The sequence below is a fragment of the Arvicanthis niloticus genome, chromosome 3, assembly GCF_011762505.2.
Source record: "Arvicanthis niloticus isolate mArvNil1 chromosome 3, mArvNil1.pat.X, whole genome shotgun sequence".
Lineage (NCBI taxonomy): Eukaryota > Metazoa > Chordata > Mammalia > Rodentia > Muridae > Arvicanthis > Arvicanthis niloticus.
The window spans coordinates 125,117,279-125,144,722 of NC_047660.1; the positions used below are offsets into that span (position 1 = coordinate 125,117,279).

The following is a 27,444-nucleotide window of genomic DNA, read 5'->3' on the forward strand; positions in this document are numbered from 1 at the left end:
TTTCTTTGGAAGATAAACTGAGATTACTGAGATAAATAAGGTTAAATTACCAGATTATTTTAAATCTTTACTTCTTAGCCTGAACACAGAACTTATTTAATGATTTTTCTCTCAGGAAAAAGTTGAAAGTCCTTAGTTCATACAGTATTTAGTTAGCTTTGAATAAATCCAGAGTTACATAGAGGGCTGGGAACACAGTGGTAAAGCACAGTGGTAGAACATGGATAACTGCGTTCAGACCCCAGCACTAAAGGGAAGGGTCACGTAGAAAAGTTAAAATTGGAACCAAATCTTGAAAATATAACTGATACAACACTACAAAAGCCACTTAAGGAAAAGTACATATGTGTGGTGCTAGTTACTCTGTATTTTTTCTCAAACTTGCTAACTCCTTTCAGTGGATTGCAGCACACAGTGAATTCTTTAACAAGTTTTAAGACAATCTTCCTGGTCACATTTTTTTTTAAAAAATTTTAATCTTAGTTTAAGGCCAAATGAATAAAGTATATATTAATGTAACTCACTGGACTCAAAATTTTTGATTGAATTTTAGGAATGATCTAATCTCCCTGGGTTGCACAGATGGTTCTAGTTAAGCAAGAACAGTATTTGGTTCTGCTACAGAAACCGAGATTACAGTGGTAGTGACCATATTAGTCATTATACCCCATTCTTTCAGCTGATTCAGGGCTTAAAGTAGTTTTCTCCCACCAAAATAATGTGCTGCTTACTGTATGCAGACATGGATGCAAATTAAAGTAATAGTCAATGGGAAGATGATGGCAAAATATGAGACAAAATATGAAACCAAGGAGTCAGGCAGTTATGAGTTGGCATAGAATTTGTCTAATTACATAAAAACTATGCTGCCATTTGTACAATGTATACTCTATGTAATGCTTACATAGAATGAGGACTGCTAGGTACACAACCAACCCAGTGACAGCAATTGCCTGAGATGAGGCCGAGTAATCACAAGGCAGACAGATCTGTAGCTTTGTACATTGTGTTCAAAACATTAGCTTTCCATGACACTATTTGTCTAACAATATGAATATATTAAGAGTATTTATTCATAATTTCAGAATGTATGAAATACCAAGGAACAGTCAACAAACCTAAATTTTCATTCTTTTGTAGCAGCTTTATGAACATTTGCAAAGAACAAGGCATAGCTCATGCCTACATAAAGTTAAATCTATAGAGTTAGGAGAGACAGTTCAGGGAGGTGAAAGGCAGGTTATGACAGCATTTGGGACTGTGCCAATGTGACTCCTTCCTCCAGTGTTGGGAAACAGATGGGTCAGGAGGAACTCACAGGCTGTTAACACTCTGGTGTTAACCTTGCTTGAAAGGTACAAACTGTTGGTGTCTTAAATGTAGCAGGAGACAGTAAAATGACTTCTGAGTAGTTTGCATCATTCAGGTGATGACAGAATGGGTAGACCCACAGTTTAAGCATGTGAATCACATGAGACCATTTATTCCTTATTCCTTGTGTTTCACCAAAAGCCTCCGAATGAGTTACAATACTGTTTTAGACATTCCTTCCTAAGCTCTAGGCTGTTGTATTTCTCCACTAACATGCTGGAACTTGATGTTAAATCCTTGTAGCTTAGATTCACCTTATACTATGTGGGCACTTGGACACTGCATAAATGAAATAAGAATAACACAGTATATTCCAAAGGTTTTTTTTATGGGGATAAAGAAGTATAGACAGCTAAGATGATAAAGAAAAGGAAGAGGTTTTTAAGGATTTCCTCTAGGAACCCAACAGAAGACATAGGTATAATGCAGTTGGTTATGGAATAATCAACAAGAGGCGTGTGAACTCAGTGAAAAGTTGTTCACTGAAAAAGCAGAAAGTAAAAACAGACCCGGAATGGCAAGGTGAAGCATTTCCTTTCAAATTATCTGAGTGAACAGATAAACACATCCAAATAACATTTCTGTGGATTATTATTTTTAATAGAATTATACATTCATGCTGTAGTGGTAACAATATTCACATTTGTAGGACCACTTCTCTCAGTGACTCTTTACAAAGGCACGATCAAGTAAGATGCATGTTTACCATAAAAAATTTAACTTATACAATTTTAAACAGATAAAAAAAAAAAAAAAGGACCTGAAGTATTAAACAGAAATACCTGTGAGAAGGTCAACTCAATCGTTTCCACTCCTAAGCATCTGTACTACTTAACACTGTCCAGAGGTGATGACGGTCCCAGTGTCCCAATGATCAGCAGTCACTTTAAATGTAACAGCTGAACATTCACATGAGTAGAGAGGTGTAGAACTAACTCAATGAGTGCTTAAAGGAAAATCCTTCTCTTTCCACTTGAGTTAATCCTGTGAAAACTAAAGCCTTTCCCCTCTGTATGACCAGTAGTTCAGCAGTTTTACATTAAATGACACGTGTGAGGATTATGAAACAAATTGAAGACAGCTATCCAACACAGTGCTTAACGTTAAGAAAATACATAGTAAAACCAGGTGAGTTGTTTCTACAGTGGGAACTGTTGATCTCAAAAGAATGGATATTCAAAGAAAGTGGGACAATATAAAACTACTTATGAAAATGTACAGATATTCAACTGTAGTTGACGGAATTATGTTCATTTTTAAACACCATGTGTGAAGGAATCCTTTATCATGAGTGAATATTTGGAATATACTTATAGGTTGATTAAGATGTAATTCTGGAAGAAATCAAAGACTTAACACTTTCTATACTGTTTGATAAATAGACTAGCTTGCTGGGCCTGGGAGGTGCCATTCTTTAGTACAGTTTCTTGCCAATCCTAAAGCAGCAAGTTTTAGTTCCCTGTTTAGTTATTTCATGACCTACACAGCATTATTTATAAATAAAGTACCTGACCACTTTTTAAAACTACACAGCTATGTTCCAATATTGTTTAAAATTTGGTAGATCTAGGTTTCTCAAAATGCATTTTTCTAGTAAAGAAAAATGTGCCCAAATTATGTAGCAGTGTTAAGCAAATTCAGTTTCTGGGCCAAAATTTAAATTATTTGTGTCTTCAAACCTTCCTTTGTAACCTTTCTTATCTCATCAATTTAATTTTACATTTGGCCAAAGAAAGCTATTTTCTCTTGGCAGACAAAACCATGCTTCTGAAGAAATGCTGATTTAGGTCTGTGAAATCTGTCTCATTTTGAGAGCATACTAACAAATAATTAAAAACCGACAATTAAGAATTAAGTCACAGTGCTCAACGTAATATGTTTTAAAAAAACAACTATTCGATTCTATGCTCTTGGATATGAGGGAATATTTTGACTTTAAAAAACAAAACACTTGGTGGAACACTGAGAATGAGTCCAGGGGTTCAGAAACCCCAGGGGTCTGGATGCAGAATGCAGTTGTCCCCAGAGAGCATTGGATAAACAGAAGTGAAATGTCTCTAGTCAACAGCTGAACGCCATTACTAACAAAGTTAGATTAAAACAGGTCTCAGAAAAGTCAGCTATTTCCAACATCAATTTTGTTACCTTTCAAGAAAAAATAACATGGTTGCTTTCATTTTAATGGTCATAGAATTAGCACAAACTACCCTTTCAGATTTCAAACTAATTCTAATCCAATCAGAATTTAAAACTGCCCACATTTACAAGCAAAAAAAAAAATCCTACTGTATTTGACACTCATATTTTTGGAATGTGCATCTTCTTAGCCCACAAACTGATGATGCATCGTTAATCTTGCATCTCATAATCTGCATTTGTAACACTCAAAATATTTATTCTCACATTAAGCAAGCACATTAATTGTCTCAGAATACTTCATGAACCCTGAAATGATTCTCTATGGAAGGAGTTTCCTTTGCAAAATGAATTTGGCTGGTCACTTGCATACCCAAATCCCCGAGTATCTGAACAAATTTCTTGTGCTCCTTTCCAATCCAGGATCTCATTGGATCATGTACTTGGTAAGGTGTTACATGAGTGTGAACAGTAATCCCTGTTTGAGCAAATTCTTTCAAGACTTCTGGATATGTGACCCACGTATTGCTTCCTCCAGAATGCCCACCATCCAGCCAGTACATTGTTCTTATGCTTTTAATGAATGCATCTATGTTCTTGTCTTTCTTGGCTTCCTTCAACTCAAACAGCAACTGATTCAAAACAACGCAGCCTTTACTGAATCCAATCAGAGTAAACGATGCGTCATCCAATGACAGCGGAGCAAAGCTCATGGACAGCTCGTCAGCACGCTCACAGGTCCTCTCCTTCTCCTCCTGGCCACCATTTCTAGTAGCACAAGAATTAGACTCACAGTCAGATGCTTTACAATCCTTATTCCAAACACTCCTGCTCTTGGACAGCAAACCGTTCTGAGTTAAGTTAAAAGCATTAACTAATAACATATACAAGTGCTTAAAGGCTCCAAAGTCCGGAGTGTGTTCTGGTGCACCAAACATGTTGCTTTTCACAAAATTGTCATAGCAGCTGAATTTGTGCAAATGCATTCGGGAGCACTTTATTATCCAAATATAACTATTGGGAAAACGGCGGGCTAAAATGGTAGCAATATTTTCTAGACTCCATTTTTGCCATTGATAATTCTCAGGATGACGAGTCATAATCTCATGGTAATTCTGAAAAGAAATATGAAATAAGCATTAAATGTTTATTTACCTATAAAAATAGCTTCTCATTATTACTGAGGAAGGTTTTGTTTGTTTTGTTTTGTTTTGTTTTGTTTGGAGACAGGGTTTCTCTGTGTAGCCCTGGCTGTCCTGGAACTCACTCTGTAGACCAGGCTGGCCTCAAACTCAGAAATCCACCTGCCTCTGCCTCCCAAGTGCTGGGATTAAAGGCGTGCGCCACCACCGCCCGGCACTGAGGAAGTTTTGATGACCTACAGTTAATGTACTAGAAATCTAAAAACCAGTTATCACTTTTTTGGTTATAAGATTTTGAAAGAACTCTCAGCCTAAACTTCTTTAGGGTAATAGATATACTAAGTATTAAGAATTTCTAAATAAAACAATTTAGAATAGATAAATTTTAGTTTTACAATTTATAATTTTTATTTAGTACATATGTAACAAAGTTTCCTAATTCAACTGAAAATATAAATTTGCTTCATTACAGACCTTTTGATCAAGACAATTTAAAAACACTTCCCAGTGAGCTCTAGTCCTCCATATCCATAATAAAATCTATCGTAGGCATGTATATCATGTTGGCAACTGCTATGCCTGACTTCAACTTACTTGTTGCAATAACATCATAGAAAATCTTAGTATGTATCTCTAACTAGGTTTGAAATAGTCATAATTTAAAGTTGGTAATAGACTACAAAATTGCCTTCTATGGTTTTCTTTTTAATTTGTTCAATTTCACAGGCCTAGGGAGGCTCAAATTTAAATGACTCAAATTAGATAGCTCAAATTTTGTATTAGAACTTAGGATGACTTTACACATTTGTTCCCTTATTTACTACTGTTTAGATGTTTGCTCTTGTCTGTCCATACCTTTTGCCTTTTTGTACATAGATTTTATTTCTTTAGATGCATTCAATTTAGTGTAATGATATAGTTTTGTTTTTGTTCTACTACTTATATAATTTCCTTTTATGTTTTTATTAATGGCAATGTTTGTTCTTGTTTGAGATAGGGTCTTATTATATGGCCCAGGCTGTAGTTTGCCTGTCTCAGCTCCCTGAGTACTGGAAGGCTGGAGGTAAGGAGGTAAGAAGCGACTTTTTCACTTTATAACCTTTTGTAGTTAAGTGATTATAATATGTACATTTTTCTATTTAAAAAAAAAGACTACTACAAAAATTAAATCTACAAAGATATTTCACCAATATTTGAAATAATTAAAATGTAATTGGCTAGCAGTTCAGTGTTTTCTACTACACACACACATAAGTAATTACACATATAAGAAAATATTCTTTCCTTCTCTATTAAGCAACCATAGCTTAGGTATAATTTTCCCTTAAAAATAAGCTAAAAGGTATGACTCTGTATCACTACTAACTTGCATCACAGTCTTTAGACATCAGTAAAATACCACTGGCAGTAACAGTAGAACCAACACTAGAAATGTACAAGATGCACTGTTTTCCATGCCATTGTTTAGCTAATGATAATGGTTAATTTAAACAAAAAAAAAAAAAAAAAAAAAAACCAGGTAGGATAAAATTATGCAATGCTCTTAATTTCATTTGCATATCTGATATTAGGTTAAACATTTTTCTGTCTGCTGGCAATTTTATTTTTTTACTTTTGTTAACTATGTTTGTATTCTTTGATAATTTTCTCACTATAATGTTCAACTCCTTAGCAGTTCTGTTTCATTAATAGTTTGTCATCTGTGTCTATTAGCAGCTTGCTATGTATGTATATTTTCAATATATTCCAGGAAGATTTTACATTGGCTTTTTATGGATTTTATCATTACCTTCTACACATCCAAGTTTATCTTACAAAAGCTGTCATAAAATTGTATCAGGGAAGGGTTTATTCATTGCTTTTTGTTACTAGTTTTAAACATTTTCTGTGTGTGCCAGCATGTGTGAAGGGCATAGGACAACCTGCAGGAGTTGTTCTGTCCTTCTACCATGTGGGTCTTGGGAACTGAACTCAGGTTGGCCAGTGTGGCAGCAAGCACTGTTACCCACATTAAGCCATCTTGCTGGCTTTTAAAAAAAAAAGTGTTTCTGCTGGGTGGTGGTGGTGCACGCCTTTAGTCCCAGCACTTGGGAGGCAGAGGCAGGCGGATTTCTGAGTTCAGGCCAGCCTGGTCTACAAAGTGAGTTCCAGGACAGCCAGGGCTACACAGAGAAACCCTGTCTCAAAAACCAAAAATAAATAAATAAATAAAAATTTAAAAAAGTGTTTCTTTGAAGCAAAGTCTCATGTAGCCTAGGCTAACCTTGAACTCATTATAGAGCTGAGAAAAACACTGAACTGCTTTTAAAGCTGCTTCCTACTTCATTCATTTTTGCAAGCTAGGTGTACAAGCACATGCCTTTAGCACTTAGGAAGCTGAGCCAAGAGGATCCAGAATTCAAGAGCAGATTGAGCTATATTGAACCACTAGAAATAAATAAGTAAACAAGCTTATAATTGACCACCCCGAAGTCCTGAAGCTATACAATTCCTTCCATTAATTATTTAATGGGTGCAAGTGAAGCAGATTTTATGACTATAGGATGTACCTCATAGAAAGTGTTATAAATCTAAACATCACTCCCCCCATCAGCCCCAGGGTATATGATCTAAAGGAAAGAAAATGTGACTACTGAGGAACTGAGCCTCAAAATGAAATCTGGGGTCATTACTGATATATCAAAGCTCAGACCCAAGAACCATGGATAAATACTCCCACGCCCTGAAATGAGGACCAAATGCCCCCATAGTCAAACTGTCTGCAACCAGGCTATTAACTATGACTAACCTATTGAAAGGGGTTTTCTTTGGGAGTTTTCATCTTCCTGGAGATATAATGCACTTAATATGCTTGTCGGAAGTAAGAAGTAGAGACTATGTCTCTACACATGCCCAGTGAGGCGGGCAACAAGACAATCTCTTGAAGAGACCAAGGAATGCTTAACCCAGTTAGATGCTCACAGATACAGAAATTTAGGGGTTCATTCTACATTGTACTGAACTGGAGTCCAAAGAATCTTTTCAGAAAGCTTCATGTTTGCAAGGGCTGAGAAGCATTCATAATAAGGATGTGAAGTAGATGGACTACCCTTTGAACAGACTGCGAAGAATGAGTAAGAGCCACACTTCTCTCAAGAATGCACCAAGGGACGGAACATCTTTACAGAGCATAAATTACACAGCCCAACTAAGCAGCAAGCAAGAATCCAGCTGAAGGGAATTGCCTAAGAAAGTGCAAGGAGACCCAGAGAACTAGAATCGCCCTGGTCATTTACCCTTTAGGAAAGCAAGCTGTGAGGGCATCTGTACTCCTAGCACTGAGAGGACTCTGGCTCTTACTGCTGAGGATCAGGAAGCCCTCAGATGGTTTGGCTGTCAACCACTGTTCCATCACTTTAGATACAGAGGGTGGAGACAGCGTCTGCTGCTGTATTAGAGGGGAGCATTCAAGATCTACAGATAACGTCAGATTTCTAAGTTGGATGACTAAATAGGTATTTTCATTAACTTGGCTGCTTCAATAGATTTTCAGTTTTACACAGCTACTAAATATCCAAAGGAATTAAGGGCATTCAACTGGTGAATTCATAAACATCTGCTAATATCTAGACTAAATAAATGCCAAGGCCCATCAGCACATAGGCAATATTTAAAGCCACAAGATGGAAAGAGATCACTGAAAGAGAAGAGAAAAATCCCAAGAATGGAGCTCAAGGGTGCTCGAAGGTGAGAAAGGGCTGGGACTAAATTTAAGCTTGATTGAGGCCCTTTCACCTAATATCCCTATTTTATATCTGAGGGAGTGGTAAATCTACGTGAATTGGCCTTGAAACATTGGGATGCACTTCCTTCTATTTCTTTTCCAGAAGACCTCATGCTCTATAAAACTCCACACTCTGCACAAATTCCACTCTGTCATTGTCCCAAAGGGTGATGGAGTAGATGATGGGAAATGAAAGATGATCCTCAAACTATGTCTAGAACACTTTAGGCCCCACTTAAGACAGGTGGATGTTCTGTTTGGCACATTTGTACAGCTGAAAGTACTCAGTCCCCATCACCACTGGTGCCACCACTGCCACCGCTGGAAGGCATGAAGTAGTTGGTCATGAGTCTCGGGAAGTTAATGTCAGAAGCAACACACTTGTTTTTCTGGGAATAAAGGCACCAAAATGAGTACATTTTCTTGAATCTAAATTCGAGTTTTTTCCAGTTTCCATTAGTAGTAGTCAACTAGTTAGGTCAACTGATTTGAGAGTAAGAGAAAATAGTAGCACTCTGATTTTTACGTGTATCATTTTAAGGCATCAATTTCAAGACAATAACTAAAAGTTTCCTAGTATGAGGAAACCTTCTAGCTATATTCTAACTCAAATATCTACCCTAGCACTAACAACTCCTCTCTGGGATGACTGATTTTCTACGGATATGCTGTCTGTATCCTCACTGTCAGACATGGTAAAAGCAAGTCAACTGCGGTGACTCAACACCTGGCAATCCAACTAGTTAGACAGAGTCCTGCCTTTTTCATATTAACTTATTCAGATACTCTCACATGGCTAATGCATCCATTGTACAATGCAGTTTTATATTAAAACCCAGCTTCAGAGGCAGGCGGATTTCTGAGTTCGAGGCCAGCCTGGTCTACAGAGTGAGTTCCAGGACAGCCAGGGCTACACAGAGAAGCCCTGTCTCGAAAAACAAACAAACAAACAAACAATCCCAGCTTCCAGGACACCTTCAGCAGAGATGTATTGTCTGCAGCTATAAAACCAGTAACACGAAGCACACAGATGTGCTGAATTCAAATGGGCTCAGTATCACAGGCATTCTTGGCGATTACATTCCTTCCACTGCCGTGTTTTAGGGTTACCGGAAAGGTCACACTTTAGCAACGGATGTATTTTATTTGGTCAGTCAGCGTTTTCTAAACAGTGTCCTGTGTCCAGCACAGAGTCCTCTGAGATGAGGCTGGAGCTGTGCGTGCACGTCCCATTCCCTGTCGTGCCTCTCCTTCCACCCAGCGGCACCTGGACTGACAGCCGCTTTAGAGACCGAGGCCCTCCAAGGCCCCTTCCCCAGATGGGGCTCTGGCAGGAACGGGGGCGTCCCCGCACCTCCCTCGTGTGAGAACCCGCGTGGGCGTGTCGGGGAGGCCTGGTCCGCGTTACCTGCACGTCCCCGGGGAAGTAGAGGACGTGGTGCCGCTGCTCCGGGGAGTCTCCCTCCCCGGCCATCAGCAGGAGCAGTTCGTTGCTGCGCTGCGGGTCGGAGCCCGGCACGGTGGAGCGCTGCAGACGGTGGTTGTCCTCCGGAGACCCCCGCGAGCCGCTGCCTGGGTTCATGGCTCGGGTCTGCGGGCGGGACGCGAAGTCTCCGGAAGCGAGCAGCGGCCGCAGGAGCAGCAGCACCAGCGCCGGGGACCGCAGCCGCCAAGACCCCTTCATGGGCTCGAGCCGCCGGGGCCGCGCACCGGCCGGCGAGGGCGGGGCCTCAGCAGCCCAACGGCCCCGCTCGCCGTGACGTCAGCGCGCCGCGTGCGTCAGGAGGGCGGGGGGAGCGGAGGGCGCGGCCCGAGGGAGGACGTGTGGGGTTGGCGGACTCAGGCCCGGCCGGGAAGTTCGACCGGAAGTCCGAGAGCTCGAGGAAGAGAGCGGGCTGCAGTTTGGGCCCATGCGCAGTAACTGCTGCCCAGGGTCAGCAGTTTCATCAGTTTCTGTGTAAAGGCATTGGTAGGTTCATCCTCACGGTGAGGCGTATTTAGTCTAAGACAAAGTAGAATGATTCTGGAAGTCTTGTACTTGCTCTGAATGAAAAGAATCCCCTATGTCCTGAAGTTACCTAGTTAGGGAATTGGTGCCTTTCTAGTTGGTAAAGGGAGCTGGGCACATGGCTTATGGAAGATGGAGGAACGGCCTACTTGTTCACACATTTACTCTAGGGGTGTTTGCAGCTTATAACATTTACTATTTAGGGTTTTGAAGCCATGCTGAAAAGTATAGGAAAGTCATGGAAACTTCTTACATATAATCGTGTAGAAATAGGACTGGTCCAAATTTATGCTAAAGATGGGAATGGTGAATCTCATTTTAACATTTTAACATTATGTGTGCATACATCGGACACACAAATGCATTTATTTGCTGCTGTAGCCCTGAAGTGACTTCGGGCGTGAAGGAGATTCCTGGAAAGAAGTCGAAACACGAAGTTTCTGCAGGAGTGACTAGCTGATAGAGAACTTCAGTGATTGGGGAGAAATTATAATGTAAGTCCAAAGCCGGATTAAAATTTACCTTGAGCTCTCTTTAGCTCCTTTAATAGCCTTTGCTAGCCAACCTGTGTTCCTGAACAGCCAGTAACCTAGTGAGTATCAGATGAAACCTTTGAAATGTATTAACTTAGCTTCCACCAGCCCCAAGCTACAAATGTTGTAAGATCACATCTGAGGCCTATAGCAGAGATTTTTCCGTCTGATATCTTATTTGAAAAGTTTTAATTTATATACTGTTTTCTATTTCGGTACTGTAAAACTTCAGCTAAGTCATATTTGGCTTACCTTTAAGGTGAGAGCAGTTTCTTGTATCAATAGTACATTCCTCACTCTCCATCTTTTAACTTTTTTTATTGATCGATTTATTGTTTGACAGCATCTTTCTGAACCTGAAGCTCATGGATTAGGCTAGACTGGGCTAGCCACGAAGCCCCAATGGTTTGCCTGTTCCTAACTTCCCAGCTCCTGGATTGCAGATGTAGGCTACTCGGTTCTTTGTGTTTTGTGAGTTCTGGTGATCCAATTCAGGCACCCATGCTTTGGGAAAAGAGGCAGGCACCTTACCAACTAAGTCATATTCCAAGCCTTATTCTAATTTTAGAATTCTTGTATTTGTTAACAAAGAAAATATAATTGCTTTGTATATTTTCTTAGTGGCTTCATAGAGGTATAGTTTATCAATCTACTTTGATGTAAACTGTTAGATTCTATCTGACATAATAAATGTAACTGAGGTGTTTTGGTTGAGAATGGCCCCCACAGACTCATATTTGAGTACTTAGTTCCCAGTTGGTGGAAGGGTTTGAGAAGGGTTATGATGTGTGGAGTTCTTGGAGGAAGTGTTTCTCGGGGGTGGTTTGGGGGTTTTGAAAGCCCACACCATTCTAAGTTTGCCCTCTACTCTTCCATGCTTGTAGGTCAAGATATAAGCTCTCAGCTACAACACTAGCACCATGTCTGTCTGCTGCCATGCGTCCCACCATGATGGTCATGGACTCTAACCCTCTGGAACTATGAGTTCCCAATTAAATACTTTCTTTTATAAGTCGCCTTGTTTATTGTGTTTTATCATAGCAATAGAAAAGTAACTAAGATAAAAACCAAGAATAAATTATTTAATTCCTACTACAAAGTAGACTGATTGCTTTATAAAAATAGCTAGTTCAGAAGTAGAGGTCAATAAATAATTACACCAAGGAAGCCAATCTTGACTTTCGTTTGCAAATCACATTTAGCTTTCACCAGGCCTACTAGTCGTCCACAAGTCCAGATATGGACATATATTTCTAATGTAGCTTTTGATTCTTGTGGTTTTGTTTTTTCAGGTTGACTGATTAATGAAGCAATCATATGCTGAAAGGGAACAGGAAGTACTTGTGTTTAGAAAGAAAAATAATTGTAGCAAATGCTAAATATTTCAAAGTAGTTTTAGTATCTCTAAGATAATTGAGGCCTTTGAGAAATACAAAAGAAGAGCTGAAGAGCAAAGAAACAAGCTCGAGGTAAGGAGAGCTCCCCACTCCCCAGTCAAAGATCTCTACAACCCTACAGGAGACATTGTCTTGGGAAAGCAGCAGCTTTCTCTCGTTCATCATTAGAGGTATGGATGCTGTTTATATGCCGTGCCATAGACTCTGGAGCTTCTTCTTATGTCTCCTTGTCATTGCCATAACCATCTTCTCCCACAAAATTCATCCTGATAATTCTGATTTTCCTACAGTCATCCATACAAATGGACTCTACTTTCTTGCCTTTTAATCTCGCTCAGAACCAGACTTCCAATCTCAATAAGAGTTCTTACAAGAACAAAGTTACTCTACCTAGTTGAGTAAATTTTCCTCTTTTCCAGTTCTTTGTGATTTTCAGTGTGCATTTTATTGTTGGTAGTGTGCAAACCTCTACAGCCCACATCTGGCTTCTTCTCAGTTCTCAGAATGTTTCCTGATGAGTCCTCAGAACATCATGCCCTCAGAATAATAGAAGAAACTTTAACCTTTGAGAAGGGCTCCAAGAAAGACATTTTAATTTCATCGTAAAGGCTAACAGTAAGAGAACGAAGCCATTAGTCGTAATTAGTAGTAAAACTATGTGTATCTCATGCAACAGGAAGTGAAAGACTGAAAATCTAAGGGATTTGTCACAGTGGAAGAAGTAGCTCACTCTTCATTGTAGAGCGGCTGTAAGATGAAGGTAATGCTCTGCCAGCGTGTCAGGTCTTTATCTGGATGAATCAGATACGTAGCTGTTTATCACTTACTAACCTAGAAATGTTGACTTGTAACTAAGCTGATTTTGTATCAGATGTATGCACAAGTCAGATTTGGTCCATAGGCTACAAATATTCAACTTTTCTGGTTGAAGGTTACAAATAGATCTGCAAGACCAGGGGATGGAGAGAAAGAGATAAGACCTTTACATGTGGCTTCCTCGAAGAGACAGAGAAGGAAAAACTATGGGATTTAATTGAATCCCAGTTGATGTTCTATCAAATACTTAATTTTTTTTCAATTACTCTTTGTTTTGAATGATGGTGGTGATGATGGTGTTTATGTGAATATAACAAGGCTCTGTGCTAAAACTAGACCTTGAGAAAAACAGACAATAAATGAAATGCTTACTTTAGCATATAAATTTGCCGCAAACATTCTAAATGGAGTGAAGATAGAAAATAAGTCCATTAGGGATTTGAAAGCATATTTTAGCAAGTTTCACTAGCTAAAATGACATATTTTACACTTTGCTTTCCTCTGATACACACACTTTATTAATATATAAATTATGTATGCAGTGGAAATTTGGCTAACTACTCTGTGCTCCTGATGGGTTGCATGTATGTACCACCAAAGAGCTTTTTGGATTCACGAATGAACGACAACACACACACACATGCATCACTTAATTTTAAATATGCCTTGGCTAGCTCAAAGGCTGGGCAGTTCTAATTCTTCCTGCTGCTAGCAAACACTTTCCTCTGGTAATCCTGAGTTAACATCTTTTAAAACATCCATAACATCTATATTTCATCTCTGCTACCCTAAACACAACTGGGGAAGTAGACCATGAGGCCACTTTCCCTGATTCTCACATGTTGGCAAGCTTTTAGGTCTGGTCTTTCTCCTTCCCTATAATGGTGATCTCTCCCTTCCTCTCTTCCAGTCCCTAGCCTGAACAAATCCCAGGGTCCCACCTCAGTCTACCTGCAAGCCATTGGCCGTTGACTCTTTATTGATGGATAAAGACCATCCATGGGGACAAGGTTTGGACATGCAAATTCCAGATTTGGGGGGCCAGTTTATTTGAAAGCATCAGAACTAGTCCTCAACATATGTGTATCAAAGATATATAGATTAACACTCAGTGAGACCTCCTGCATAATGGTTATCTAACAGTATTTGCATACATTATCTTTTTGTTTGTTTGTTTGTTTTGATTTTGGTTTTTGGTTTTTCGAGACAGGGTTTCTCTGTGTAGCCCTGGCTGTCCTGGAACTTACTCTGTAGACCAGGCTGGCCTTGAACTCAGAAATCTGCCTGCCTCTGCCTCCCAAGTGCTGGGATTAAAGGCGTGTGCCACCACTACATTATCTTTACTTGCTGTTAAAGGACAAGAAAAATAACAATTGATTAAAAACTTAAGTTGTCAACAAAATCAGGAGAAATCCAATGATGTGTAAAGAGAGTTCTGGATCATAATCAAGTGGGATTTATAGCTAGGTTATGATGGTGCACACCTGTAATCCCAGTGCCCAGGAGACTGAGGAAGGTGGACTATGATGGGTTTAAGGCCAGCCAAGCTGAATAGTAAGACCTTGTCTCAAGAGGACAGCAAGAAAGAGATCGCTTCCTGGATTCCAGAGATACAGTACAGGAATCTAAGATGGTTTGACATCTGAAAATCAAAGTTCTATGCCATATGAATACCATAAAACTAAAAATACTATAGACATCTTAATAGACACACAAAAATATTGGCAAAATCTAGCATACTTTCAAGATGAAAACCATTCCTGAGCCTAATAAAAGTCATTAGGAAAAGCTTACAACTAATGCAATACTTCATGGTTGAAAGATTGAGTATTTTAACCCTAAGATCAGAACAAGATAAAATGCCTTCTCTTGCAGCTTCTAATTAGTATCATGCTAGAAGTTTAGCCAGAGTAATTAGAAAAGGAAAAAGGCATCCAGATTGGCGAGGAAGACATAAATCCATGCAGATGGCTTGATACTGTATATGGAAAAATCTTCAGGAGCATACTGAAAGTAATAAATGAGTTGAGCAATGTTTAAAAATCAATATGTAACAATCAAGTGTTTTTCAGTTCATTGGTAATGGAAAGTCCAAAAATAAAGTAATAAAAATTTTATTTACTCTAGTAAAAACACATTTATGAGAGAAATATAGAACATGCATACTAAAAGCTACAAAGCTATTTAAAATTAAAGAAAGCACAAGAAAATAGAAATTCAGTGTCAGTGACTCAGACGTTGTATTATTCAAGCTGGTACTTTTTTCAAAATTGATCTGTTAATTCAGAGCAATCCACATTAAAACACCACCAGACTTGTTTTGCTGGTCCTGAGATGCACATTAAAGGCTAGTGATTCAAAATACAAATCCATCTTGATAAAAATAATAAAAGTTGGAAGAATCACAATTTTCCATTTCAGAACTTCAATCCTGTGTTGATCAAAGAGGTGTCTGCAGTCATAAGGGTGGGAGCACATAACAGTGAAGTGGGATTCAAAGTCTAGAAATCAACCTTACATCAATGGTCAATTGATTTTCAACATAGGAGGCAAGGTAATTCTTGCGAGAGAAAAGTTTTTAATCACTGGTGTTGGGACACCTGAATAGACATGCAAAATCCAGAAGGCCTTTCCATTCTATACTACATTCAAAATAATGAATACAAATTAGACTTGAATGTATTAGCTAAAACAGACAAAAATCTTGAGGAAAAAATAGGAATAATCTTCATCAATAATAATCATATCCATTAATAAGCCAATGGTTTTTGTTTTGTTTTGTTTTTTTGGTTTGGTTTGGTTTTTTGAGACAGGGTTTCTTTGTGTAAGCCTGGCTGTCCTGGAACTCACTCTGTAGACCAGGCTGGCCTCAAACTGAGAAATCCACCTGCCTCTGCCTCCCAAGTGCTGGGATTAAAGGTGTGTGCCTCCACTGCCTAGCTAAACCAATGTTTTTTAAACAAATGAAAAAGTCAAAAGAAAAAATAGACAAACTTAATTTTAGCTAAACACAACAGCTTGCTATTTCGTATACTACTGGTTAAACATGGAAAAGACAATCCCCAAAATAAAGTATGAGGAAATCACAAACCTGATAAGAAATATATCAAAACTGCACTAGAAATTCTTGGTACTTAATAATGAAGACAGGGCAGGTTTCAGAATGAACAAAGGATCTACCCAGGCATTTCACAGAAGACAAACAATGGACAAGACTCATGTCAGCAAGTGCTCAACATTAGTCATTAGGGAAATGCAGATCAAAACCATTACAAGCTTTCCTTTACATTTATGGTAGGGATATAGTTTTAAAAACTATATATAACAAGTGTTGACAATGATATGGGAAAGTTGGGAGGCTCCTGCACTGCTAGGAGGCTCTCGCATGGTCAGTAAGAGTGCTGGACCTGCTTTTGATGTCATTTGATGGGTTTTCAAAATATTAAGGAGATTTTCCATATATAGTAATGACAGGATGCCTGACAACAGAAAATTGAAGAAAGGTTTAATCTGGCTCCTGGTTTTAAGAGAGATACAGTTTTTCTAGGTGAATTAAGCATGGAAGCCAGAGTATGATCCAGCTGGTTACATTATGTCCACAGTCAAGAAAAAAAATGCACTGAAGCGGAGCCAGGATATAAAGTCTCAGGCCCTCCTGAAATGGCCCAGTTCTTTTACCAAGATTCCATCGTCTGAAGGCTCCACAGCTTTCAAAGCAGCACCACCAGTTAAGATCCCAGCATTCATACACAGGGAGCCAATGCGGACATTTCACATTGAAACCAGAGCATTCTAGCACTGGTCCCCGGTGCCATCTAATACTATAAAATGCATTCATTATGACTTCAAAAATCTGCAAGGTCTAACAACTTCAACTCTGTTCAAAAGCCCAAAGTCTCTCTTGAGACTCAGGCAGTCTCCATGAGCCCTGTTTTAAAAGTGACGTACCACAGTGTACATTGGCACAACATAACTCTCACTGCAGAAAGGAACAGTAGAGGCATAGCAAAGAAACAGCAGATGAAGGCAAGACTGACATGAAGCAGAGCAAATATACTCTGCAGTTCCAGTTCTGACATCTGGGGCTTGTGCCAGAATCATGTGGTCCCCGGGGGCCATGTGAAGTCCTACAGCTACCCACAGCATAAGTAAGCTCTCTTACCATACCTTACCTGGACTGGCACAATTATTGGAATAGTCTTCTCCTAATTGCTGCCTTTCACCATACTGGAGTTCCTTCTAAATGAAATATCTCCTTAGCCAGCGTTTACATCTAACTTGCATAAGCTTTTTCCAGTATTTTATTACATGCTCATTGGGACAACTCTCTAGTCTTACATTACACCCATTGTATACAAGCAGTATTGGAGCCTAAACTCCTTCAATTTGAGGCATCTAGAAGTATTAAAATCCCACTTGTTATTCTTCTTAATTGTTGTGCTTTCAACTCTTCTCAGTTGTGTGCCCCCATTATATCCTGAAACTGGAATTAAGCATTCTTTTCTTAACAACAACAGCCCTGAAATTCTTTAGGGTATATCCTGTGCCTTATGCTTTAGTTGTATGTATCTGGTTTATCTAGACTCTCAATGGATACACCACATGTAGTTGTATGTATCTGGTTTATCTAGGCTCTCAATAGATACACCACATGGAACCTGGCTCTTAGTTATAAAGTGTTGATCATATAAATTGATACCAAAAACTTTGCTAACTGTTGGAGTTTCAGAAAGTCATAATGATAGCCACCACCATAAGAATGGCTTACAAGCTAGTGGGTCAGACGAGAGAACATTCCTTCCTATAGTTCCTCTTGTACTGTAAAACAGAGTGCCCAGCACAGCATACTTAATGCTGTGTGAATGTTGGAAAGGGGAGTGAGTCTGGGCTAGTCAGCTCAGTTAACAGTGTGTGCACTACAAAGAAGGTCTGAGGGGACTTTACAGGTTAGACTTCCTACGTTTACAGAACTATGGTGTTGCGGTTTGAAAACATTTTTAGAGATGCAGCTGGAGAGGTAAGATGGAGCCGTGTCTTTAAGAAACCTTTGCTAGTAGAGGAGTTTGATATCTTAGCAAGTAAATTTCATAATGTCCATAATAATTTCATAGTTGCTAGGAATCCTGATGAGGCTATGTTAATCCTGACATTTGCCAGAAAAACCACCTCTACCATTTTGGACCATATTTTAAGCAAGCTTTATTAAATATTAAATACTGACCAAGAGATGGACTTTGGCCAGGAACCTTCCCTGCAGTTTCCCACCTGAGAATGGATTCCAGCTATGTGTTAATGCTAATAAGGACAAACCTATAGGCCACCATGAGGCTTTGTTATTTACCAAGAACTACAATTCCCATTCTAGGAAGTTATCTGGTTCCTGGGTAGGTAGAACTTACAAGTTAATTTTGGGCATTACTGCTGAATTCTTAATACAGCAGTGGCTGGCTAGACAAGAGAATAGGCACAACCATTTTAGTGTTGGTGGGTCAGCAGCATACAACTATTCTCACTGGTCAGGTCCGGAGAAACCTTAAGCATTAAATGACCAAGCTTGTTGCCTCACATACTTCAGCATCCCAGGGATTCTCAGGTTTCCCTCTCTCTCAGTAAACTTCTTTTCTGTGCACTCAGTCAAAAGAGTTTGCATTGCAGATGTTAAGCAAGTAAATTTCATAATGCTTTGCTTAAATAAACCTGCAGAAAAGGAAACTAGCTAGCAATGTGTAAAGGTCATCTAGGTAAACAGTATTAGGGTCTGCATAGGCCAGAAAGGCAAGCAGCATATTTGAAAGATGTTTAGGAAATAAAATATCTAAAACGCTGTGTCTTATTCATTATGAAAAAGAGGAACCATGAGTGGTTCACAGTTTTGCACAATCATCAAAGCCACTGCTTTAGTAAAGAGCCAACAGGGGAATGATCTAGATTACCAGTCAGTTATTTCTCTTTTAGAATCTTGAATAAAATTGTCAAACACCAAGATAACACAGTGTTGTTTGTGAGAGGGTGTTTGTGAGCTCTGACATCAATGCTCCATGGTTAGCAGGGAAGGCTTTTAGTGTACATAAGAAAATATCCAGAGTAGAGAGGAACGAGAAGGAGCCTGGACATGGCCAGGGCTAGGTAAGCTGGAGAGTAGGAGAGAGCTGTGGGATAGAGAAAACCACTCAAGCATCCATGAGAACAAAAGGAAAGAAAGAGCTCGCTAGAGAAGGGAGGGAAGATAGCAGGAAAGAGGGAGCAGGGTAGGAAGGTCATGCAGATTATAAGGAAGATGGGTATCTGGGGGGAGGAAGGGACCTGATGCTAGGGTGGGTTCTGAAAGCCAGTGTAGGCTTTGACATGTCCCTTCTGTAAGAGGTGAGGGAGAAATCTCCTTTTGGCAGATGGGAATGAGTTTCACAAACTTGTGAGAAATGCCAGCTTTAGTCTAACTACCAGAAACCTTCAGTCTAGCGTGAGCTCCTTTCTAGATAGGTGGCCTGCCCGTGAGCTCGAACAAGTGCACCAGCAAATTAACTGTAAGGCTCAGACCTGTCAGACTTGTCCCATCAACTCAGCTTTTCTTTTTCTTCAGTGTACTTTAATTTTTTCAAAACCTATTTTTAACGATGGTTATTAACCCACCCCTTCTAGCCTACCACCCACCAGACGTAGTGGGAAAGAAAGGATATGGAGGAAGTGAACCTGCTTACAAATGGTTCTTTGTAACAAATCCAATCTGCATTGTTAGGAAGTCAGCAATTGAGTTCACAGGTTAGCAGTGGCAGCTCGATCCACTTGCAAACACTTCACGGATAGACCAGCAGTCCAGTCCAGTAGAGTCAGGACAGCAAGCATGAATCAGCAGTGGTGGCATGACCTAGCAGGAACAGCCAGGTCTCAGCTAAATCGGTTCAAGTCAGCAGGAGGGATCAGGGCCAACAGGAATGTCAGGAAACATTCTTGGCCATGCCTCTCTCATCAAAGTGAAGATTAGCAAAGACATGAGGCCAACAAACATTGCACAGCTAGCTCTATAGACAAGCCTAGCCAGACAGTCCACTGAGTCCTTTTTATACTCCCTCCAAACATCAAGTGTCTTCCAAAGTCTTGCCTCAGCAGGTGAGTCTGACTTAGCAAAAGTCATGTGGGCACACTTTTCAAGGCAGGAATAGGTAGTGCCCAGCAATTATGCCAAAAGGCAAGTTGAAAATGAACAATTTTGTGTCTGTGTCTTTTATCCATGGATTCAAAGGAAGCTAGGTGGGGGCTGGTAGAGCAGCCCACTCCTAGAGCTTAGTCGGGGTAGCATAGCTACATACAACAAAGAACAACAATAATGTTCCGTACTTGCTGTTGTGTTTTGTAAAACATGGTAGGACGTGGCAGGAGGGGAGCCTTAGCAAGCCTATGCTGAGGCATTCCCCTGAGGTACCAGCCATAAAAAAGAAAGGGGACAGAGAAAGGAAGAGAGAAAGAGACTGGCCAGAGACAGGACATGTACAGAGATGGAGGGAGGGTGTAGGGAGAGAAGCCGAACAACCCTTATATGAATGGCTCCTGGCTTATACCTGGCTGTTGCTAGGTAACTGTTAGGCAGAGCCTAGAGGAAATGTTAACACTTTACATATAGAGAAATGCTGAAAATTAAGTTAGATTTTTAAGTGTCGTCCTTGGCAGGTCTATAATCCCAGCATTCAGAAGGTAGAGGTGGGATGATTGGATTCAAGTCCAGCCTGGGCTACATAGTGAGCCTAAGGTTATTCTTGAAAACACAAATCTTGTGCCCTAGGGGAAAAAAAGTGAAACATTTCCAACAGGTTCAACACCAGATTTATGTACTCAATATGCAATTTTGACAATAACATAAAACATTAAGATTTCAAGTTCTCCATTCCTGGAAATGCACCTAGACTTCTACTTTCTGTCCCCGTGTAACTAGGACCATCTTCCTTCTTTCTTACCAACAGTTACCTTGCAAAGAGAACATCTACTGCCTAAGGAGCTATCCAGGAACTTCTGCCTTTGTATCAGAGACTTTAATGCTGCTAGCAGATGAGAGAAACTATCTCACTCTCATGAAAAAATTAAAAAAAGATGAGTTTCCAAATAGAACTTGGAGTTTTCTTGTAAGCTGTATTAAAATATTGCATCTTAGGCATATTACTTTAAATGGCTTTTTTTTCTGTCCTGTTCTGAGACTGTTTATGGCACTACAATGACAAGTTCTAAGTGACAACAACTTCCTTCACCACCACTAGTGTCACCACCACCACCTCCTCTTCCTCCCCTTCCTCTCCTCCCTCCTCCTCCCCCTCCTCCTCTGGTGGTGGTAGTGATGTGATCGTGATACTAGGGATGGAATTAGACACAAGTCTTTGTGTTTCCTAGACAAGTTACCTACATCTCCAGCCTGCAAAGTTGCAAAAAAAATTTTTTTGAGGACTTTTTACATGCATTGGTACACCAACAAATAGGGATCAGTCAAGAGGAAGGACTATTTAACTGCACACATGGGTTAGTATTGATGCTTCACCACAAGATTCTAAAGAGTGGATCTATTTAGTTTGCTTTTAATTGTTTTTAAATTTTCTTGCAGATAATACACTTTTTGTTTCACCTCCCAAAGCTGATGTATCCACACCGCTCTCCAGTGCACTGTTTGGCATCCCTCTGCCTCTGCGTGAATTACAGATGGGAAAACAGAAATTAGAGTTACCTGCAACACTAACAAGATTATGAATGGAAATGACCTGAATATGAATCTTCATTCTTCGCTTTATCAGCAACATGACCAGGAACTAGTAAATAACCTTTCTGAGCCTCAGTTTCTCCAGAATTAAAGTCATCATGGTGTCTGTTTTGTGACTAACAAAACCTGTAATTTAAAGTGGTAATATTTAACATGTACTCTTAAGCAAAAGTAATTTTTTTCCTGTCATGAACATCTTAACATTTTCTAGGATTCAATGTTTTAAAAATGTGTTTTTTTTTTTTAGGGAATTCTAACCATACATAGCATGATAGATACTTGTCAACTTGACAGACTCTAGTATGGTGGGGATGGGAGGAGGCTTCTTGGGGGATTGTGTTGACTTTGTTGAGGTGGGAAGCCATTCTTACCGTGGGTAGTGCCTTTCCTGGCTTGGCTTCTGGATTATGTAAGTGGAGAAAGTAAGCTGAGTACTGGCAAACTTGACTCCATCTTTCCTGACAGTGGAGCAGTCCCTTCAGTCAAGCTTCTGCTGACTTGCCTTCCCACCATAGTGGTCTGCACTTTGAGCTGAGAGCAAAACTAAATGCTTTCGTCTGTAACGTGCTTTTGTCAGGGTGTTTTATCATAGTAGCAAGAAAAGAAAGATACACAGTATGTGTTGCTTCCTCAAAAAGAACCCTTAAACTTTCCAGGTCTTTGGTGTTAGCTTCACCTGCAGGTGGTGATTTGAATGTTATCAGCTTAAGGGAGAAAGACTGCTAAAAGTCTAGTTTGTGTTAAAGGCGCCTGATAAGGGTGGATTCCTAGTGCAGCAGTGGCTGGTTGGACAAGAGGAATAGCCTCAGCCATATTTAGTACTGGTATATCAGTCATGAGAACCACTGTCTTAGGGTTTCATTGCTGTGAAGAGACACCATGACCAAGGCAACTCTTAGAAAGGCAAACGGGGCTGGCTTACAGTTTCAGAGGGTCAGTCCATTATCATTATGGTGATAAACAGGGCAGTGTGCAGGCAGACATGGTACTGGGGGAGCCAAGAGTTCAAATCTTGATCTGAAGGCATCCAGGAGAAGGCTCTGATTGATGCACTACCTACTCCAACAAGGCCACGCCTCCTAACAGTGCCACTCCCTATGGCCAAACATTCAAAACACACGAATCTATGGGGCCATACCTGTTCAGCTACCACAGACACTCTCACTGGCCAGGTCTAGGGAGACCTTTAAGCATGAAAGTGACCAAGCTTGTTGCGTCATTGTTCTCTAGCTTTCCAGTGATTTTTCTGGGTTTCCCTATCTTTCAGTAAACTTCTGTGCACTCAGTCAAAATAGGTTCTGATATGTGTAACAGGCTAAGAAATTATCATTTGAAACCAAAGTGTATAGTACAAGAAAACAAACCCTAGTAGAAATTATGTGTAATATTAAAATGGTTTCCCAAGTTTCTTTTTCTTTAGTCGTTTCAGAAGTGGGAGATTTGAACGTTAATGTTCCCCATGAATCCACTGTCTAAAAATAAAAAATAAAAACACAAAGATCCATCCCTGGATATTGATTCTGCACAAAAGTCCCCAGTGGGTTTATCAATTCAAGTCAAAGTCAGAATAAAAATAAGTCGGGCATTATGTAGCATATTAAATTTCTGGAGCTCAGCTCAGCCCCGTAACCTCTCAGAGCCAGCAGCAGCATGGCAGCTCTCACTTCGCAGAGGGGAAACAAAGCGAGAGTAAGACTGCCCTTGGGATGTGAAGCATATCACCACGTTTTCATCTAGTGCATTGTTCTTCATGAATCTCCCTGGAGCCAGAAAACCACAGGCAAAGCTTTAAAAGTGGATCCAGATGTCGGCTATCAATACTGCAGTGCTTTAATTATCAGAAAACAAAGGACTGACTCCTTAGGTACGTTCCAGGAAGGTGTTCACTTCCAAAAACAGAAGAGCTGAAGAGACAGCCACAGCATTAAATCTACTTAAGCCTGAATAAAAGACTACCCAGAGAGGGCCCAGAAAATTCACAACTATTAAGAGTCTTACAAATACTATTCTCTGCTGCAGAATGAGTGGTTAATATTAATTACCCCATTTTGCAGATGTGAAAACTGAGTGCCTTGTGTCATAATTTCTAACTCAGTGTTGTCAGTTCTTTGACAAATTCACTGTGCAATGAATTTATAAGATCCTTTAGCTGTATATAGAATAAGATTGTTTTTTGAACAACTATAAATTTTAACATAGTCTATTTTCATTGGAGGAATTAAAAATATAAACAAGGAAAACTTTATATTTGCCAAATTCTAACTTTAAAAGAATTATTTTATTTGTGGTTTTTTTGATACAGGGTTTCATTGTATAATATGTGGCTATCCTGGAACTAGCTCTGTAGACCAGGCGAGCCTTGAACTCACAGAGATCTGCCTGTCTCTGCCTCCCAAGTGTTGAAATTAAAGGTGTGTGCCACCACTGCCCAGCCCAAATCCTAATTTTTATATCAACATTTTTAATGGGGTCCATTAATAGGCTTTAAGATCTGTGAGCCCCAGGAACTAGGTTAAAATGACTACATTTTTCAAATCCACTTACTTGCTGGTTAGCGCATTCTCAAGGGTCTACCATTAAACATGCAAGTCATTTGGACTTGACATTTGTGGCTGGAAGATTAACATTGATGATTGCCTTCAAGTTACAGCCTGAGTAAGTATCCTTTGCCCAATGTGTAAATGGGTCCAAACAAGTAAAATGTCCAGAATTTATGTTGGCATTTGTAGAGTCTTGCTAAATTACAAAATGGTCGAAAGTGTGTTTTTTCTTAAAGTTTCCCTTTTGTTTAGGTTTTAGTATGTGTTTCTGTGATGTGGCAGGTGGCGGGAAGAATGGAGATGCTTTTTCATCTCATGTTGATGGAGATGTAGCAAAACTCATGACGTATCCACAGGAAGCAGCAAAGTTGGGGCTGTGGTGTTGCAGATGAAAATTGACCTGGATTTACTTGACAACAAAGAGGGAAACAGGAGAGGTGGAAGAAGCTGTCAAAGGAAGCAAGGGACCTGGAAGTAAGAACTTTGTGAGTACATGAGAGGATTAGGGGGCCCTCTTCCTTTGAGAGTAGAAGAAAGTAACTAGCAAGACAGGAAGAAAATGGGAAGACACCTTTGTTGTGAAAAATGTATAGGTATATATTATTTGGTGGATTATACTATCCAGTAACAGAATTTTCTGATATGAAGCTTTCCGGACAGATGCATCATGCATAAGAACTAACTTTTAGCCCCATGGGCTGCTTATGAGACCAGACTGCTGGAGGTGTTAAGGAATCAGTTAAAGTGGCAGTCAGATGGGGCTTCCATACGAGTAAGATTGGTTGTTACTCTGCAAACAGGGAACGGACAGTGTAGACTAGGGAGCAGGCACAGGCCGTGCGAGGCGGCACGGGAAAGCTTGGCATGGGTAGAGACTGCCAGGCAAATTGACGTGTGGCAGAAAAGAGGTTAGGTGAGGGCATGCTAATGACGACACTGGCTTCTGCAGGAAAAGAGCCAATGCTGATGAAGTCCAGCCTCAGGCGTGGCGAGTGAGGAAGATTAACTAAAACGTTTGAATACTGAAAACCTTAAGACTTGGCATCCTTGCTTTTCCGTGTTGGAGGTTGAAGTCAGCTCTGAGTGTGTTGGGCAAATGCTCTAATACTCAGGGGCACGCTTGGTCCCAAGACGCGCACCTCTTGAAAAAGCCAGTGTGAATGCGTGCCCCAACGCTGCCTGCAGTGTCCACAAACCAGAGCTGACAGCTTACACTTTGAATCAAGTCACCCTTCTCTAAGGAACCAGAAATATTGTGCCTCACAGGCCTCCGCCGCCTAGTTCACATAAACTCAGACATGCAGGTTCTCTTGTGTTGTTTCCTCACTGCTTACTTGGCTGGAGAATCTGCCTGTCTTCTCCCAGCTTCAGTCTGTTCCTTGTCTCCCCACCCTGCTTTGCATGGTGCCCCACACCGCTCACTCTGTGCCAGCTCACTGCCCTGTGACCTGAACCTGTTTCTTTCCTTTGAGCTCTGACATCCTTGCCTTTTATGGCCTTTCCCTAGGGACATTGTTAGCTGTTTTCTTTCTCACACCCGAAATGCCCAGAGGTAAGAGGGGAGTAGAATTCTCCTGTTCTGTTGTTGCTTTTGAGGTATTTCATTTTCCTCTGTGTCTTCAAAACTCATCCACCTTTCCCGTTGCTAATATCTAATATTTTCCTCCCTCCCATACACTGCAGATGAGTTTTGAGTTAAGTCGTTTCTACTTCCTCCTCTTCCCCATTTTTAGAATTTAATTGCCCATGTGGGGTAACCTACTCTACATCTGCTTTCTCAATTCCTTGTTCTTTCCACCTTTTCCCTGCACGCTCCTACAGCTGTTTACCCTCAGGTTTACCCAGACCTGAATTTGCATTCTTCTGAGACATTAGCTACACCCTCCCTACTCTTCCTCAGTGTACTGTGGGTGTACGGTGCGATTGACCGATTGCCAGTTTGTTCATTGGGCACTCTCAGAACCTTGCCCAGACTCGCAGTTACTGTCAGTGTTCTGCTCTTTCCTGTTACCGTCTTCTTAGAGTTAGATTCTGTGGTGATAGTTACAGCAGTTCCTTTGATCACACATAGCCTTGCTTCTGTGTGCCTTCTGCCTGAAGAGATGCAGGTGCTTCTCTCATGGGAAAATCTTAGAAGAATAATCTGTGTATGCTCAACTCAGGTCCTCCTCCTCCACAAAAAGCCTGCTTACAGAGAACCCGTGTTCATTGATAATCCTCTAATAGCTAGCTCTATGTGGACCTGAGACTGTATTGTGAATGCAGGAGTTTGCTCGTTATGGAGTTCAATGTTAGGAATGTCATTTACCCACACAGGAGAAGTATAGGTGTTACTATACCAACTCGATGAAGGTTGTGGTCTGACTTCTACCTTACTGATTCATGTTTCAGTTCTGAACGCTAGTAAATAAGGAAACATTTGCTTTTCTTAAAGACCTCAAATTTAGATATGTTACTCCCCTCTCTATATACTATCAATAGGAACTTGCATAATGCTAAGTTTTTCTATACTTTGTTCTATATTTATTCAGTCTCTTAGAATTCTGTCTTTATCATCACAAAAGCTTACTTATTTTCATAGGCACGTGGTGTTTCATTATGTAAATATCTCCCAAAATGTATCCACTCCTTTACTACCAAGCATTATTTTCTGTCATTTTATAACAACACAATTGTAATTATTACAAATAATAGCTGTGCTCTTAGGGCAGGTAAGCACAACTAAGAAGTTTCACATATTTTCACAGTTACAAATTTTAATTAGGATAATCAACAGTATGTGTAAATACTATTTTATTTAATATTTTAAACTATAAGTAAATGTAGTTTCTCCCTTTGAGTCAATTATTTCATACCTTCTTTATATCAACTGATGATATTGTCTGGGACTGAGAACAGAATTCTTTGAGCAGGAATGGCCCATCTTTTCACTTGGAAATATGATCATGTGTGCCATTTTTCCTTCTTCCTGTGCAGCGAGGAGATAGTCTCCATCCCGTCT

General features: G+C 40.1%; 1 protein-coding gene and 1 long non-coding RNA gene across 2 annotated transcripts; one reads left to right on the plus strand and one right to left on the minus strand.

The window, feature by feature from the left end:
- Positions 1-1,678: 1,678 nt before the first annotated feature.
- C3H2orf69 (chromosome 3 C2orf69 homolog) lies at positions 1,679-10,104 on the minus strand. The gene is made up of 2 exons (XM_034497502.2): positions 9,821-10,104; positions 1,679-4,622 (listed from the first exon to the last, which is right to left on the minus strand). Exons 1-2 carry the CDS (start codon positions 10,094-10,096, stop codon positions 3,798-3,800), a joined length of 1,101 nt encoding a protein of 366 aa, XP_034353393.1. The 5' UTR covers positions 10,097-10,104; the 3' UTR covers positions 1,679-3,797.
- A 139-nt stretch (positions 10,105-10,243) lies between these two features.
- Positions 10,244-24,929, plus strand: LOC143441827 (uncharacterized). Its single transcript, XR_013109529.1, has 5 exons — positions 10,244-10,381; positions 10,802-10,914; positions 12,246-13,110; positions 14,077-14,176; positions 21,751-24,929. It is a non-coding gene; the product is annotated as an uncharacterized LOC143441827 (long non-coding RNA).
- The last annotated feature ends 2,515 nt before the right edge of the window (positions 24,930-27,444 follow it).